The sequence below is a fragment of the Geotrypetes seraphini genome, chromosome 9, assembly GCF_902459505.1.
Source record: "Geotrypetes seraphini chromosome 9, aGeoSer1.1, whole genome shotgun sequence".
Classification (NCBI taxonomy): Eukaryota; Metazoa; Chordata; class Amphibia; order Gymnophiona; family Dermophiidae; genus Geotrypetes; species Geotrypetes seraphini.
Window position 1 is genome coordinate 16,918,449 of NC_047092.1, and position 17,897 is coordinate 16,936,345.

Below are 17,897 nucleotides of genomic sequence, written 5' to 3' on the forward strand. Positions count from 1 at the left end.
AAAATGAAGTAACTAAATACCAGTTCTACGGTTACACCAGTATTCTAAATCTTTTTGTGGCTGAGACCCTATGATTTTGGCTTTTAGTGTTTTTATGCTTTTAGCCTTGAATATGGACTTCAACTGGTCTGCTGTTTTGCCATATTGATCTTTTGGATTGTCTGCCTGTTTGGTGTAGTTGTTCCCCAATCCACCTAGCCTTCTCTGCTCTTTTGAGAACCTTTGGTATAGTTGTAAAACAGATATTTAGGGTTCAAGAGAAGTGTTCACAATCCTTTTGTGGCTGTGACCCTAAGATTGTAGCCGTGACCCTAAGATTGCAGCCAAATAAAATTGTGTGATCCTCCATCCCAGAGTTGCAGAACAACAATGCATCTATGGAGAACCCTTGGGGTCATGACCCCAAATGTGAAGTTTTTGAGATTCTCATTTTGGAGTCCAACCCAGATTGGAAAGCTGAGCTACACTGTTTTTCTTATAGACATATGCTAACAGGAGAAGCAGGTACAACACAAAACAGAGTAGTATAACCCCATAAATTTGAGAAAGTAATGGAGTGATCTGCAAGAATAACAGATGCAGTCCTAAAAGGGCAATGGTATTTTTTTTTTTATATTACTTAAGATGTGGTAAATAGAATGGCCCTCAGGGTCCGTGTGGGAATTTTCCTACACATATACCCAAATGTAAAATTAGGATTCTGTAATGAAGCTATTGTCCTCCTTTAGTCACAAACTTTGCAGAAGGATGTCACTCATTTTCAACTCCTCCCCTTCACCAGTGGAGAAAAGCTCTTTCATTTAGTACCAAAGCAATCAAACTCCACTGAAATAGAAGAAAAGGAGGGCCATGGGGAACTTCCCCGGAAATAATCTACATTTCTGCTGTGTAACTTATGACAAAAGGACAATAATAAACATGAACTCATAACTTAGGAGTGTCCAGGAATCAGCCTGCTATGTGCAAGTAGCACTATCGCATAACTCCCCCTCCAAAGTTCAAGAAAAGTGTTATTCATACTTCCGTTTTGTGTTTTCTCTCTCTCTCTCTTTTTTTTTTTAATACTCATTCAAATGATAGGAGAAATCTTCCTGCGAAGGAACCTAGCAATGTCCAAGGCAGTAAACAAATGAATCGTAAGTCTGCACAGGGCAGGCCACATAGAATCCTGTCTCATAACAGAAAGATTACTAAGGTAAGAACCTAATCTTCCATTCTGTTGCAAAGAGATAAGATTCTGTACTGAAGCTGAAGTACCAAAGCAGCGTCAGACATCTGCACACAGGACCCGAATACTGCATCCTCTTGGGCCACCACATCCCCTTTGTAGAATCTTGTAAAGGTACAGAGAGTAGACCAAATAGGTTCTCTACAGATTTCACTGGGTTAAACAGCTCAGGACTCCGCCCAGGAAGCAGCAACATTTCTAGTTGAATGGACTATGATAGAGATAGGTGGCTATTTTCTACAGGCAATATATGAAGAAGAAACTGCCATGCGAATCCATGATAAAACCACTACAAAGCGCATGATAAAACAAATACAAGCAGTGCAAAACACAGCCCTCAGACTAATCTACTCACTGAAGAAGTACGACCACATCATCGCCTACCAAGACACATACTGGTTACCTGTACAAGCATGAATACTCTTTAAATTCTACTGCATGCTCTACAAAACCCTACAAGGCAATGGACCATCCTACCTGAACACTCGCTTAAACTCAGAACAACCCGTCCATACCAAGGAGAACTCAGACAACCTTCACCCACTCCCCAATAAAAGGAATTCAGCATAAAAAATGCACGACAGACTACTCACCACACAAGAAGCAAAACTAAACAGCGCCAAACTACAATACCTTCGGGAGGGAAATAAAAACCAGGTTATTCAAGAAATATGTCAAGACAAACTCCTGACACAATAAATAACCTCACTCCATCATCAAACTATAAATGTTCCAACCAATAACTTCCCTGTAATCTTCTGGATATGACCAGAATCTCATGCTTTTGCAATCCGCCTAGAACACCAAGCTATTGGCGGAATAAAAGAAACTAATGTAATCTGGCTATTGGAGTCTTGGGGGGCTGGCCTGCCACGTCTTGATACTGGAAACACATCTACCACTGAAGTCTTTTGGCTGCTGCTCAGGACTCCTCTGACCGAGAACTCCAACCCCTGAAAATCTATGCTGCGCATCACAAGGAGACGATACGCAGCCAGCTCCCCGATACCCAAAGGGTTGTTATACAGGGGCACCGCAGCCTATGCTTAAGCCTCTGATAAATCAGCCAAAGAGGCAAGTTCCCTGGAGAATGGACCCCAAACTTTAGAGAATCACAAAGCAGGCTGGCTCCACAGGTACTGTTAAGAGATTGATCTGCGAGCAGCAGCCCACCCTCATGGTCTGCGTCCTTTCCCTGGCAGAGTAACTCTAAGAAAGGGACCTCCAGGAACCAAAGCCATGCAGAAAAAAGAACCGATGAATAAAAATACCTCAAAATAATAAAAAGAAGCAGAGCAGATCAGAATACACCAGGGGTCCCCATAGTCCCTCCTTGAGTGCCGAATCCAGTCAGGTTTTCAGAATTTCCCCAATGAATATGCATGAGATCTATGTGCATGCACTGCTTTCAATGCATATTCATTGGGGAAATCCTGAAAACCCGACTGGATTCGGCCCTCAAGGAGGGACTTTAAGGACCCCTGGAATACACTCTCAGTTCTCTCGCAAAAGGGAAAACTGAAGAGGGAGCTATTCCTCGCTGGTGAAGGGGAGGAGATGAAAAGTATGAGACATCCATCTATAAAGTTTGCGACTAAAAGAGGACAACAGCTTCAGTACAGAATCCTATGTCTTTGCAACAGAATAAAATGAATCTCTGCTGGGTTGAGTCTGATGTTTTAGTGCAAAAAAAGTCTCAGTTGAAGCGTCTCTCATGTGTGCTTTTGTTGATTGTTATGTTTCATAGGAGGCGTTTCTCTTCTTTTTTTTTTTTTTGTTTGCTTTGGGAAGATTGGATGGGTCATCTAAATGGTAGTTAAGCCTCCTTCTCTTGAATTGGGGAAAGCCAGGGAGCTGTAAACACTGCTTCCATAATATCCTCAGTTCTTCCCTGACCATGGAAGGAGAATGAGGCAGCACTGCTAAGCCCACTGTAGCCATTACTGAAACTCTAGGATCTCATTCCGTAAGAATGGAATATCCATATTTCAGCTTTCCTGGCTTGTGAGCTCATTCATCATACAAATTTATTTATTGGGATTTATTAACTGCCTTTTCATGACAGAATTCACTCAAAGCAGCTTACAATCCATTTGTCTATTACTCTATTCAGTGGTTCCCAAACCTGTCCTGGGGGACCCCCAGCCAGTCAGGTTTTCAAGATATCCCTAATGAATATGCATGAGAGAGATATGCATACCTGTCAGTTCCATTATATGCAAATAGGTTTGGAAACCACTGCTCTATATCAAAATGGACAATAGTACACAAAGAGAAATCTTCTAATTAAAGTAAGTATAAAATATGCTCCTCATTTTCATAAAGTAGTTTTTACTAATACAAAAGCATTTGTGCTACAAGCAAAGTATCTCATCAACAAAGAATTAATTGCTTCAATGTAATTTAAGGGCAAATATTTTTTCCCCCCAAACACTAAATAGGAGGTGGAAGAACACTTAGTAATAAAGTAGGCATTCATAATGGACAAACTAATAATAAACAAAACACACAAGTAAACCAAAACAGTTTAAAAGTTCACCTCAAAAGCTTCAACACAAAATTTCAAAAATGATCAGCGCTGAAGTCATTCACAATGATTGGGAGCTTACTAATGATTTGCAAGCTGGAAAAAAAAAAACCCTGGAAGGAAGAACCAGATTCCTGCTTTCTGGGAGATATGCAATCATTACAAAGCTATATGGCTTAGACCCCGTGTTAGTCAATTAATAGAAGAATTCAAATAAGTGAAAGCCTCCCCATCCCCCAAGCCACGCAGACACATCTAGTGCAAATACTCACTTGTAGGTGAGCCCATCCGCGATGGCAAACAGCTGTTGGGCGGTGAGACCATCCTCTGGGACGTAGCCAGTGCCTCCGCTGATCAGGTAGTCGGCCATGCTGCAAGAGATGGAAGACCAAGAGGAGCTTTTAACATCCAGCAACCGAAAACAAAGCCCGCGGGCCAAGCGATGCCGAAAGAAGGGGACGCGAGAAGGAAGCAGCGTGCTCGGTGGAGACGCGTCGGCTCAATCCTGGAAAGCGCCACCAGGAAACAGCAGCAGCAGCAGCAGACCCAGGACGAAAAAGCGTGCAAGAAAATAAAGTCACATAGAAGAGAAAACCTGGGGGGGGGGGGGAAAGAGGGAAGAAGAGACACACGATTCTGCTTTGTTTACTTTGTAAAACAAACGGTTTGAACGAGAAAGCAGAGCCGCCTATGCCGGGATTGCAATACGGTAAGATAAAAGCCAAAACGCAACGGGCGGGGGGATCCTTCCGGGGATGAGGGGAACGTGCGTCCAATCGCCCACTCCCTTTAGGTAGCTAGGTACTAGGACACGTGAGTCGAAGCCACCGAGGCCACTTGGTTTGCAAAAAGGAGTAATATACTAAAATTAAAAAAAACAAACAGGGGCGCGTGAGGCTGAGCTTCCTGGGCAGGGAAGCGCGCGAGCGCCGCTCTCCCCGCGCGCCACGCCAAGCGCTCTGCCTCTCAAGGAGCCACCGCTGCGCGCGAGACCCGAGCGCAACCGCGCGCCAGGCGGGAACGGTTAGGGGAGGGATATTTAAGCGGACTCACGCGGCCCGTCGGGCAGGCAAGGGCGGGTTTTATCCGCCCAGAAGAAAAAAGGTGGGCAATCGAAACAAAAGAGCAGACCCGTAACCCCCCTCAAACCCGCCGTTCTCCGTTGGCTGTGAGAGGAAAAAAAAATATGGATAGGATATCGTGTGTACCCGTAAAAAGGGACGACTCCCTCCGCTACGGCTTCCCTCATCATGCTCTTCCCTCGGCTGATGTCATGCCAACGTCCCCCCCCCCCCTGCTCGAGCGAAGGGGGCGTGGAGAAGGCGGGAAACGTGGCTCGCGCCTGCGCGACGCTGCCACGTGGGGAGGTGAAGGCGTCTCGTGGAATGTCTATGGGGCGCATTCTTCTGCATGGGAGCTGCTGGGGTTTTCTTCCTTTGTGGTCTTAACGAAGCAGGATTCAAGAATTTTTGGCGCCTGGCACGGGCACTAAGATTTACATGTGGACGGGCCTAGCAGCATTCGCACTGTATATTGAGAATGTATTTTTTTTTTAACACTCTAATTTATAACATTTTATTGAAGAAATGCAATAAATACACAATAATATATCACAGTAAAATAGTCATTACATTTAAATTTACCATACTAACTTCTAATAAATGTTAATCATTCCATCAAAATAAATTTTTCAAATTACCTATTACATCTCTTAATATATTCCCTCAATTTCTGACCCCCCTTATCCTCTACCTCCGTTATTTTAATATTATTACAAAATTATAATAAATGAATTACACAGAAATACAGTTCAAATAATTAACACATATTAAAATCATCCTTCCTATTTCCCCCCTACCCTAGAATGAAAGGTGAAATGAAATACCATGCATATAAAAATGCAAAGAACATTTACATACCTTTAATATAAAGTATTAAGAATCATACTTCTTGCTTTTGAGGATAATTTTTGTTTATAAGGGTCCCAAATTTTTTAAAATAAACGTGTTCTTCTAGGAAATTTACGAACCTCCCAAACCTCAAATAAAATTAAAACAATGGAATTGATTCCTCCAATGCCAATAACTAGGAGGATCTTTCTGTAACCAATATTTTTTTAAAGGAGTATTTGATAGAAATAACTCATGATCCCCGATTGATATTAAAAAAGCTCAGATTTGGTACACACAGTTCTGCTGTTTCTGTGGCTGGTTGCAGGAGGCCTGGCTATGGTGGGGTGGGTCCTTCAGTGCTCACCCTACTCCATTGGAATACCGACCTCTTTTTGCTAGTAAAAATGCACCGTTTATCCAATACAAAAACAAGGAGAACTGCAGAGACACCTACAATGGTGCAGGCTAAGTTTATTTATATAAAACAATTGCGTGCGGTTGACAATACCACCTTAAAAACAAACCCAGGGACCCGACACGGTCCGTGTTTCGGTTAACACGCCTTCATCAGGGGTCCCAGGTCAATAGGGATCAAATAAAACCACAAGCAAAAAAGCTGTAAAAATAACCAGTAGCCTGTAGAAAACAATCGGTGGAGGTTAGGAAACAAGGCCATAGCCAGTAAAGTACCGAACATCAGGGAACAATCAAAATGGAAACTCCTGCATAAGTTTTACTACTGGTTATTTTTACAGCTTTTTTGCTTGTGGTTTTATTTGACCCCTATTGACCAGGGACCCCTGATGAAGGCGTGTTAACCGAAACATGAACCGTGTTGGGTCCTGGGTTTGTTTTTAAGGTGGTATTGTCAACCGCACTCAGTTGTTTTATATAAATGAACTTAGCCTGCATCATTGTACGTGTCTCTGCAGTTCTCCTTGTTTTCGTTTTGTATTCCTCACTACAGATACTGTTGGATTTTCCCTTTGTTTGTTCTGTTTATCCAATATCCCTGGGGAATAGGAAGACTTTGGGCACCTTTTACTAAGCTGCGATAGCGTTTTTAGCACACGTAGGATTTTAGCGCACGCTAAACCCGCGCTACACAGCTAGAAATAACACCGGATCAATACTGGCGTTAAGGTCTAACGCACGCGGCAATTCAGCATACGCTAAACCAGCTATCACAGCTTAATAAAAGGAGCCCTTTGGTTTGGGTGGATTCGCCAAGGCATTACTAAATTTGGATAAGCCTGAACTTTCCATGAGAAGGGAGTGGTGGCTAGTACCTGAGGGGTATGGCAAGTTGTTAAAATAAAATATGGGAGCTTTCAATATAAATATGAATTTTACAGTTATGGTAAATGACTGACAGTAGATGTTACTGAGGGATGTGGAAGTTATGGGCAGTTAAGGGTTTTTCATCTCCTGCACTACCAGCCACACAGGATTTTAAAATAATAGAGTTGGTCCAGGTTTGGCAGGGCTGTCTTACAAAGAATCAAGTGGCTCGTCCCCTCTTACCTCCTCGGAGCTGCAATTCTGTTTTCTGCCAGTTGCCAGCAGTTCAGCATCATGAGCTTGCTGCTGTAGGCCTGCCCTGGAAGCCACCTCTCTGCAGCAACTTCCTGTTCCTGCAGAGAAGCAGCTTCCAGGGCAGGCCAATGGTAGAAGGCTCATATCGCTGTGCTGCCAGCTGCCCAAAGAAAATATAATTGCAGCACAGAGGAAGTAAGAAGAGAAGAACCACACTGGATTCTATGTAACTGGCCCTCCCAAACTAGCTTCTGGAGAGCTGGGCCAGGGGTGGGGCGAGGGCAGAGTTGGGAGTGGGGCAGGATCATATGTCCTTTCTTTTTTTCAGGAACAAATATTGTCACCCTAAGCGAGTATAAGCTCGAGTCAAAACAGGAGGTGAACAGGGCAAAAGGTGCCTGCAGTGAGAAGAGAAGTAGGCGTAGAGACCGCACACTACAGTCGGGAAGATGGACAGAGAGGTCCAGGTCTCCGAGTTGGATCCAGCAGGCAAGAGGCCTGGAAGAATCCCTGGGTGCTACTTAGATTTTTACTTTTTTATATTTGAATACTCATCTGGAGAAGAAACGTTTACTGGAGCTGCCGACTGGGATGGGAACAGGAGGATAACAACTGTACTGAATTGCTGTAATTAGTATGATTTTTAACATCAAGTTTTTTCAAAATCAATTATATCTCCCACCCCCAGGAAAAGAGACTAGTCTAATTTGTACATATATTTGGATACTTGTCTGTTATCAGAAGTTTGAAGAATATGTATCAGCTGACATACCTTTGTGGACATTACTCTTTACAAAATTTAAGAATGATCAATCTGGAAATGAAATCTTTTCAGCTATTCAGACTGCATTTAGAGAGTTGGAAAAGGGTTGTGATGTAAAATGCCAGGATACTATTTGGGCTCCTTTATGGAATAATCCATTTTATAAAAAAACAATCTAAAGTATAAAAGGGGGAAAGATAAGGGGTTAAGGGGGATATAGGAAAAAATAGACTAGGTATATAAAAATATATTTTGGAGGAATGAAAATATGTATGCAAATGTTTTATTATGAATTTAATTGTAATGAATATTTCTTTGTATCATTTTATTGTATATTTATTTGATTCAAGAACATAAGAATTGCCATCTCCGGATCAGACCCTGGGTCCATCAAGTCCGGTGATCCGCACATGCGGAGGCCCCGCCAGGTGTACCCTGGCCTAGTTTTAGTCCTCATATCACTGTATGCTTCTTAAGGGAGATGTGCATCCAATTTACCCTTACCCGTATCACTCTATGCCACTCTTAAGGAGTTGTGCATCTAGTTTACCCTTAAATCCTAGAATGGTGGATTCTGCATAATACAGGGATTAACTATAGATTTGAATATTTGGAAAAGAGATGGAATATGGCAGATTAAACATTTGCAGTCACAACAGGAATGGATTCCTTTTCATAATTTAATGGAAAAGTACAATTTATCCAAACACCAATATTTTTGATGGATCCAACTTGTACATTGTTTAAGTTCGGCCCATTTGCATTGCAAAATTTAAAGAAGTGCAACCAGATTGTTTAACTTTTTGTTCTTCGCTTATGAATGTGAAAGCTGCAGCTTCTCATTGGTATAAACCAGTGTCTCTCAAACTTTATCAAGCCGGGGCACACTAAAGGTAGTGGCCACGGCTTGAGGCACCCAGAAGTGTGCGGACATCGCCGTGATGACATCACACATATGCTGCCCCCCTCCAGATGGGCCCCGAGACACCAGTTGGGGGCGCCAGCAGGGAAGAGGGCCGGAGAGAAGGAGAGGCACTGGCGCCAGCTGATTGCCTACAGCAGTGTTTCTCAACTACCCCCTAAGTCTAACAAATATCAACTGAGTACCCCAGCCACAGACCTCCCTAGTCCCACCCAAGCTCTGCCCCAGATCCCAAAATGCAATTTTTTCCATTCATTTTTCATATACACACAATATACAGCGGATATAAATTTTCAAAATTGACACTTTTCAATCACTATATTGAAAATAAAATCATTTTACCTACCGGCGATCCTCTGCAGGCTGCTGAAATTAGCTTTAAATGCGAGATCAGGAGGACGCTAGAGAGAAGGGGCAAACATGCAGGCCTTCAGCGAATCGGGCAGCGCTGGCGCTGTACCGCGTAGGGAAGTCAGCTGGCAGGCGCCTCTCTTCTTCCTCAGTGTGTCGCGGCACACTTGGAATCTCAGGAGGCACATAAGTGTGCCTCGGCACATAGTTTGAGATACACTGGTATAAATGTTTTAGTATGGTTAACTACAAACAACCAAAAGGGCTGCAAAGTACATGAGAATTTGATATGGGTATACAATTAAATGATGCACAATGGAAGGTGCGATGGCTCTCTCTTATAAACTCACTTCATTCAGAAAATATAATAACAGTCTAACTTTCTTTTTTTTAATGCACAAAGCTTTCTGGACACCATTGAAATTATCGAAAATGAATACCACTCAGCAGAACCTTTGTTGGTCTTGTAAGCTGTCAATTGGAACCCTAGAACATATGTTATTCACATGTCCTTATGTTAATGCGTACTGGGGGGAAATATGGTCAAGTATTTCTACGTTTCTTTCTATTTCAGAACCCCTAACATATGATAATTTTAGATGCTCTTGTTATGGTTACTAAGCTAGATACTTATAAAGCACACAGTTACTGAAAAACCTGCTAATAATAGCTATCGAGTCTATATTTTTAAACTGGAAAGATTTTTCAAAACTGGATTATAATAATTGGTGGACTATGCTGTGCTTATGTGCTAAGTATGAGAAAATGTTTGCTTTTAAGAGTGGTAACTTAGGGCCTCTTTTACAAAGGAGCGCTAAGTGTTTTAGCGTTCGCTGAATCAATGCGTGCGCTAACCGCTAACGTGTCCAAAGGATAACATGCACGCGTTAGCATTTAGCACGTGTTTAGTGCGTGATATTTACCACGCACTAAAAAGCATAGCATTACTTTTTAAAAGAGGGGGGTAGGAGAAATTCAATAAAATATGGAATATAGTATTTAGATATGATGATTAATGTGTTACAAGATAGTTGTAACAACCCAGGACTAATTGTATTATTATTATTTTTTTTTTAGTATAATTTAAGATACTTTGTTTGTTTTATGGCTTGTTAAAAAAATTTAATAAACTATTTAAAAAAAAAAAGTTACTGAAAACTTAAATGGTAAAGCATTACAGTATGGCTTCTTTACCTCTGTAGTGTGTTTTTGTTTTCTTTTTTGATTGAAAACTAATAAAAAGGAAAGGAACAAAAAGTAAGAAGGGGGTGGTTATATTCCATACTCTACTGGAATAAATCACATCCTTGCCCACATCCAGCAATTTGTACGTACCTGGTCCAGGTACCAATCCCAACGAGCTAGTCGGCGCCCAGAGACCCTTTGCATCTATTCCCATTCCTACAGTTCAATAGCATCATCTCAATTGCTTCCTTTTTCTCTCTGCCCCTGGTTGGCAGTATCCACTATTGGTGCCAACTTTTCAAAATTATTGGGTGTACTAAATTCAAGGAATTACCTCTCCCTGGACACAGATAAGGAGTTTCTTCAATATTGGGGTGTGCTCAAACACTCAAAGAGCTGACCAGTAGTGTAGCTTCGGGTGATCCATGGGGAGAGTGCTGCTGGGCTGCAGCAAGTAAGAGAATGAGAAGTTCTGGCTGCTGAAGGACCTCTTCCAGCTGGCAGGGCTTAGAGATGCCCACCAGTTCAGGTGTTTGTTGGGGGGTGGCTAATGTGGGAGCAGAGGTGGGAACAAAAAAATACAGGGGAGGGAGAATTGTGTGACCACCCAATTTGGGCTCAGGCCCACTCAAAATAGCATGCCTCTTTCCATTCAGCATCCTTCTTTCACCCCCTCTCTTTCTACCAGCTGCATCCATGCCCTCTTTCCACTCAGCATCTCCCATTTTCTCTTGCTCATGCTCTGCACGGCAGGGAGGTATTGGATATGAGTCCAAGACAAACATTCTGCTGTATGTATGTGTCTTTCAAACAAACATTCTGCTGGTATGCTGTGTGTCTTTCAGCTTTAGGTAAGCAAGAGGACCTTGGGCAGTTGTCCCTCTACCAACACCTGCTCTGCTATGCAGCAGCATTTCTCGCACTGTTCTGCCCTATACAATAATTATCCTCTCCATTCCCCTACCTTAACACTGGCAGCTCCATCTAAGCCAATGCTTACCAATCTTTTTGTGGCTGTGATCCCATGATCACAGCCAAATATACCAGCTATGCAAAATAAGGATGCACTTAAGGAAAGTTCTCCCAGGTCGAGTCCCAAGGGAAGATTAAGTTCTTATCTCGATAATCTTCTTTCTAGTAGAAAGGCATATGAGTCTTGAACTAGTGGATTATTCTCCTTTACTCGTGAGTTTGTAGAAAGCATCATCTATCTTTTCCTCTCAGTTCTGCCTCTTGCATCTCTAGGCTATGCCCCAGCTCCTCAGTTTGTATCAAAGTACAGTAGTTGACAATACCTATAAGAGGAGAAATCTGTTCTGATCTGCAACAAGTTAAAGACAACAAATCAGTACTCTTCGGCAATGCAGCCAGCACCTGATAAAGCCCTCAGGACCAGCTTGGGGCCACACAGCCTGCGCTTAAACTCCAGGAGAGAGTCTTGCTCCCAAGGGAATGGTCCCCAAGCCACCAAAGAGTTAGGGCAGGCTAGCCAGGCAGGTTCCCTGTAACAGGATTGCCCAGAGAATCTGTCTTCTTCCAGGCAGAGCTGCCCCAGTTGCACTGGGGACCTCTGGAGAACTAATACCACAAGCCTCACAGTTCTGATAAAAATCCAAATCAGAGCAGATCAGAAAGACACCTTCCAACTCACTTGTAGAAGGAAAACTGAGGAGCTGGTGCACAGCCCAGAGATGCAGGAGGTGAGATGAGAGAAAAAAAAAGTAGATAATGCATTCTACAAACTCATGAGTAAAAGGAGAATGACCCACTGGTTCAAGACTCATGCCTTTTGAACTAGAAATGTGAGTTTTGTGACCCTGTTTAAGCAACTCTGATCTAGGCTCTAGCACAGGCTATATCTCCTTCAGAAGAATTCCCCACATGCTGCATAGCAGAGACAGAGGTGCACAGTATTAGAAAAGGCCTCCCATAATAGTAGCGATGCATCTCTGAAGAGATGGTAAAAGGGACCCTAGAACTCTGCTATGATAGGGCTATATGGCCTGACCCAGTCCTGTGCATTTATCTGTCTGTGTTCTCTTGAGACCTTGTGCCAGAACTAAACAGCTTATAGGCGCATAGTGCATTGGGTTGGAAGATGGTAAACATTGCTCCAAGGAGTGGCCTGGTGCAATTTTTTTGTGTGTGTGAGTGACACAGGCAATGATGATTCATTCAAGAGCGAGGGTCCTCAACTTAGTAAACCAGTGTTTTCCCAAGTCAGTCCTGGAGTTCTCCTTTGCCACTCAAGTTGTTAGTATATCCACAATGAGTATGCATGAAAAAAATCTGCATACAATGGAGGCAGTGTATGCAAATTAAGTCCATGCATATACATTGTGGACATGCTGAAACCTTGACTGTTTCCCATCTAATTTCATGAAGAGTAGTACACTCAGGAGTAAGGAAATTCTTACACCATGAAAGTGGTAGATGCATAGAACAGCCGCCTAGCGGAGGTGGTGGACAGTAGGACACTCCTAAATTGACAAATAAATAAGCTTGGGATAAGTACAGAGGACCTCTGAGGGAGAAGATGGGATTGTAGAACTATCTTGCCCCCTTGTACTTGTGCTTCCCCATAATCTGAAAAATCTGTCCCTGTCCACTTTTTCTATGCCTTTCAGGATCTTGAAGGTTTCTATCATGTCTCCTCTAAGTCTCCGCTTCTCAAGGGAGAATAGCCTCAGCTTTTTTAGCCTGTCAGTATATGAGAGGTTTTCCATACCCTTTATCAGAAGAGCAACTAAACTGATAAAGGGTATGGAAAACCTCTCATATACTGACAGGCTAAAAAAGCTGGGGCTATTCTCCCTTGAGAAGCGGAGACTTAGAGGAGACATGATAGAAACCTTCAAGATCCTGAAAGGCATAGAAAAAGTGGACAGGGACAGATTTTTCAGATTAAGGGGAAGCACAAGTACAAGGGGGCACTCAGAGAAATTGAAAGGAGACAGGTTTAGAACAAACGCTAGGAAGTACTTTTTCACCCAAAGGGTGGTGGATATGTGGAACGCACTTCCAGAAGCTGTGATAGGCCAGAACAAGTTACATGGCTTCAAAGAAGGTTTGGATAGGTTCCTAGAGAACAAGGGAATTGAGGGGTACAGATAAGAATTAAGGATAGGGATAGGAGTAGAGATAGATTATAAAAATAGTCAAGGACCACTGCTCAGGCAATGGGCCTGAGCCGCGGGAGCGGACCGCTGGGCGAGATGGATCTCTGGTCTGACTCAGCGGAGGCAACTTCTTATGTTCTTAACTGAACAGGTCATGATGGATGAACTTAATCCAGGGATTTCAAAGTCCTTCCTCGAGGGCCGCAATCTAGTCAATTTTTCAGAATTTCCCCAATGAATATGCATGAGATCTATTTGCATGCACTGCTTTCACTGTATGCTAATAGATCTCATGCATATTCACTGGGGAAATCCTGAAAACCCGACTGGACTGCGGCCCTCGAGAAGGGACTTTGACATCCCTGCTTTAATCCATTGTCATTTTCTATGTTTCTATGTTAGTAGATCGTACACCCAACTTAGGTAATGCCTCTCATACCTTTATCTTTCAGCAAACCTTGCTTCTCCTGTACTGAGATTTCTCTGCCTGTGCACCTAATATTGTGGTCCTCCACTCTGGTCTCTCAATATTTTTGAAATATGTACGTTTCCTTTGTAAACCACTTAGCTTTGTAGATTGATTAGGACTGAGGTATTTATTTAAAAAATCTTGTATCCTGCACTAACACACTACTGTTTCAGTACCGAGATATGGTGCTTGTGTCAAGAGCTAAAAATAAAGGCATCCAACACAGTCATTTCTTTGTACCTTAAATTTTACTAACAAGCATCAAGCCAAAATGTGATCTACATTAAGCTGGCAGTGTACGCTCGCAAGCAATTTGGACACTAGTTTTTAAGGGTCAGCAATTTCACTGCTATAGCCTAAAGGCTTTGCAACCCTGAACGAGATGAAAAATAAAGACCTTTATAAAATTATAAAAGCTTTATGGCTTTGATAATTATTTTATTTATTTATTAGGATTTATTTACCACCTTTTTGAGGGCATTCACGCAATTTGCTGTACAGCAAGAATAAGTCAAACATAAGCAATAGAAAATTACAGAAGTTAAAAAAAAAAATCAGATTACAATACAAAGTATGGCATAGTATGTTACATTACAATGTCAACACAAAGTATGATAAAACATTTTAATAGACAACATAATGTGTAAGCAAAGGAGTACATACTGTAGATAGAAGTAACAGAGATTAGAAAATAAAGGACTAATTTGAAGAAAGATGCACACGAGATCAGACTGGTGCTTGAAAATTATGAGGAAACCAAAAAAACTCTGTGGAGTGACGATGTTCCCAAATGGACTTTATTTGAAAGTGTCAAAGTTCCAAAGGTACACTGAAATCATCCACATAAAATAATTCCATCCACATAAAAATAAATCATCCACATAAGAGCCTTAAAGGACCTAGTCTGCTAGGGATACAGGACCCAACATGGTCCGCGTTTCGACAAAAAGTCTTCTTCAGGTGTCCCTGGGGGTCCTATAAAGGTGAGTACGTGGGAAACAATTGTGTGGTGAATCGGAAGTGAGACACTGCTTGCATTTGCAATGGAAAATTATCTCATCTAGGAAAGAGCATAGGCAACTTCCTGTTCCCGCATAGCCTGCAACTGCCATAGAGAAAGAGGGGACTCAACTGGCCAGCCATCCGGCAGTGCTAGTGTATAAAGCAAAGTAATAATAATAATAATAATAATAATAACTTTATTTTTATATACCGCCAGCTATCTTGCGACTTCTAGGTGGTTTACAATAAAAGAAACTGTGAATACAATAAAAGAAAATGTAAATACAATAAAGAGGAACTTTACGTACAATGAATTAAAGAGTATAGCAGTGTACATCTCAATACAATAAAGAGAAACTTTACGTACAATGAATTAAAGAGTATATCAGTATACATCTCGTACAATGAATTAAAGAGTAAAGCAGTCTACATCTGATAATATTAATAATGTTAACAACAGTTTGTGTGTTGAAAGGCCAGGAAGTGCCAAGCTGTTTGCACAGAAGTAGAAATATTCCGTAAATTGAGTAGAGTGTTCATAGTTCGTGATTAGGGGTTGGGGTTAACAGTTTGCAAGTTTAGTTATGTGATGATGTTACGAGGGGGGTTAATGTTCCGGTTCGTTGCCTAGGTATTTCAAGAATAGGTAAGTTTTTAGGTGTTTCCTGAATTCTTCATAGTTGTTTGTGTGTGCAATTAGTTTTTCTAGGTCTTTACCCCATATGGCTGCTTGATATGATAGCAGTTGTTGATGGTGTCTCTTATATTTGCACCCTCTAGCCGGTGGGGAGACAAATTTCATGTGTGTTTTTCTTTCGTGTCTGTTGGTTGGGAATGAGAAGAGATCTGTAATGTATTTTGGGGCTAGACCATTTAATACTTTGAAGCAGAGACATCCTAGCTTGAACTTTGTGCGCGCCTCCATCGGCAGCAAGTGTAGGAGTCGATAAGAAGGGGTTATGTGATCGGACTTCTTCAGCCCGAAAATCATCCTGACTGCTGCATTTTGTATCAGTTGTAGTCTTTGCCAGTAGGGTAGGAAGGGAGGCTGCAGAGGGAGGGAAGGAGAGACCTACTGCGGGAATGCTGCAGGAATAGTACCCGTGGCACTACCGCAAAATGGTCCACCGTTCCCAGGCGGTTCTGGATAAGCACGTGCTGCTATAGTACGTGCAGTCAATTGTCACTCCATTTAGCACAGTTACTTACCGTAACAGGTGTTATCCAGGGACAGCAGGCAGATATTCTTAACACATGGGTGACGTCACCGACGGAGCCCTCGGTACGGACCTTTTTAACTAGAAGTTTCTAGTTGGCCGCACCGCGCGTGCGCGAGTACCTTCCCGCCCGACGGAGGAGTGCGTGGTCCCCAGTTAGGATAAGCCAGCTAAGAAGCCAACCCGGGGAGGTGGGTGGGACGTAAGAATATCTGCCTGCTGTCCCTGGATAACACCTGTTACGGTAAGTAACTGTGCTTTATCCCAGGACAAGCAGGCAGCATATTCTTAAAACATGGGTGACCTCCAAGCTAACAAAGAGGGATGTGGGATGGTTGGCCATTAGGAAAATAAATTTTGTAACACAGATTGGCCGAAGTGTCCATCCCGTCTGGAGAACGCATCCAGACAGTAGTGAGTAGTGAATGTGTGAACTGAGGACCAAGTGGCCGCCTTGCAGATTTCCTCGATGGGCGTGGAACGGAGGAAAGCTACAGAAGCAGCCATAGCTCGGACTCTGTGGGCCGTGACAGTTCCTTCCAGTGAGAGACCGGCCCGAGCATAGCAGAATGCAATACAGGCAGCAAGCCAATTGGAAAGTGTCCGTTTGGAGACAGGACGACCCAAACGGTTGGGATCGAAAGACAAAAATAGCTGAGGGGATGTTCGGTGAGCTCTGGTACGATCAAGATAGTAAGCAAGGGCACGCTTACAATCCAGCGTGTGCAACGCCTGTTCCCCAGGATGCGAGTGAGGCTTAGGGAAGAAGACGGGCAGCACAATGGACTGGTTGAGGTGAAAAGCTGAGACCACCTTGGGAAGGAATTTAGGGTGGGTACGCAGAACAACCTTGTCATGGTGAAAAACAGTGAACGGTGGGTCGGCAACCAGTGCATGCAGTTCGCTAACCCTCCTGGCAGAGGTGATGGCAATCAGGAAAAGCACCTTCCAGGTAAGGAGTCTAAGTGAAGTTGTGGCAAGAGGCTCGAATGGAGGTTTCATGAGAGCTGAGAGTACCACATTCAGGTCCCAGACGACTGGAGGAGGCTTGAGGGGTGGTTTGATATTGAAGAGCCCTCGCATAAATCTGGAAACCAGAGGATGAGCCGTGAGGGGTTTTCCGAGAATGGGCTCATGAAACGCAGTGATGGCACTGAGGTGGACTCTGATGGAGGTAGTTTTGAGGCCAGCATTGGACAGCGAGAGCAAATATTCCAATACGGTTTCCACCGCTAAGGAGGTGGGTTCCTGATGATGCCGGAGACACCACGAGGAGAATCTGGTCCATTTCTGATGGTAACATTGGAGGGTGGCCGGCTTCCTGGAGGCGTCCAAGATGAGGCGGACCGGCTGAGATAGGTTCTCTGGAGAGGTCAGCCCGAGAGAAACCAAGCTGTCAGGTGGAGTGAAGACAGATTGGGATGCAGTAGAGACTGATGCTGCTGCGTAAGTAGAGTAGGAAACACGGGAAGGAGAATGGGTTCCCTGGAGCTGAGTTGGAGCAGGAGTGAGAACCAGTGTTGGCGAGGCCACCGAGGTGCGATAAGGTGCGATAAACAAGCAAGGCGGCACCGGATCTCGCCCCCTTTGTTTGGAGGCTCTGCGCATCTGGACCTGGGCCACGGACCGCAATCTCTTTCTCAGGGCGGTCTATATCCAGGGCGAACAGAACTCTCTGGCCGACAA

At 43.2% G+C, this 17,897-nt stretch overlaps 1 protein-coding gene across 5 annotated transcripts in view; it reads right to left on the bottom strand.

Moving 5' to 3' along the window:
* Window positions 1–17,897, bottom strand: part of IMPDH1 (inosine monophosphate dehydrogenase 1) — a 217,126-nt gene that overhangs the window by 144,367 nt on the left and 54,862 nt on the right. The window contains exons 1-2 of one of the 5 annotated variants that reach the window (XM_033958853.1): window positions 4,964–5,111; window positions 4,028–4,126 (exon numbers count right to left, since the gene is read on the bottom strand). In XM_033958853.1, the coding sequence (XP_033814744.1) occupies window positions 4,028–4,126; window positions 4,964–5,007 (143 nt within the window). In that variant the 5' untranslated portion in view covers window positions 5,008–5,111. The other 4 variants (XM_033958855.1, XM_033958856.1, XM_033958854.1 and 1 more) reach the window with 4 other exon arrangements.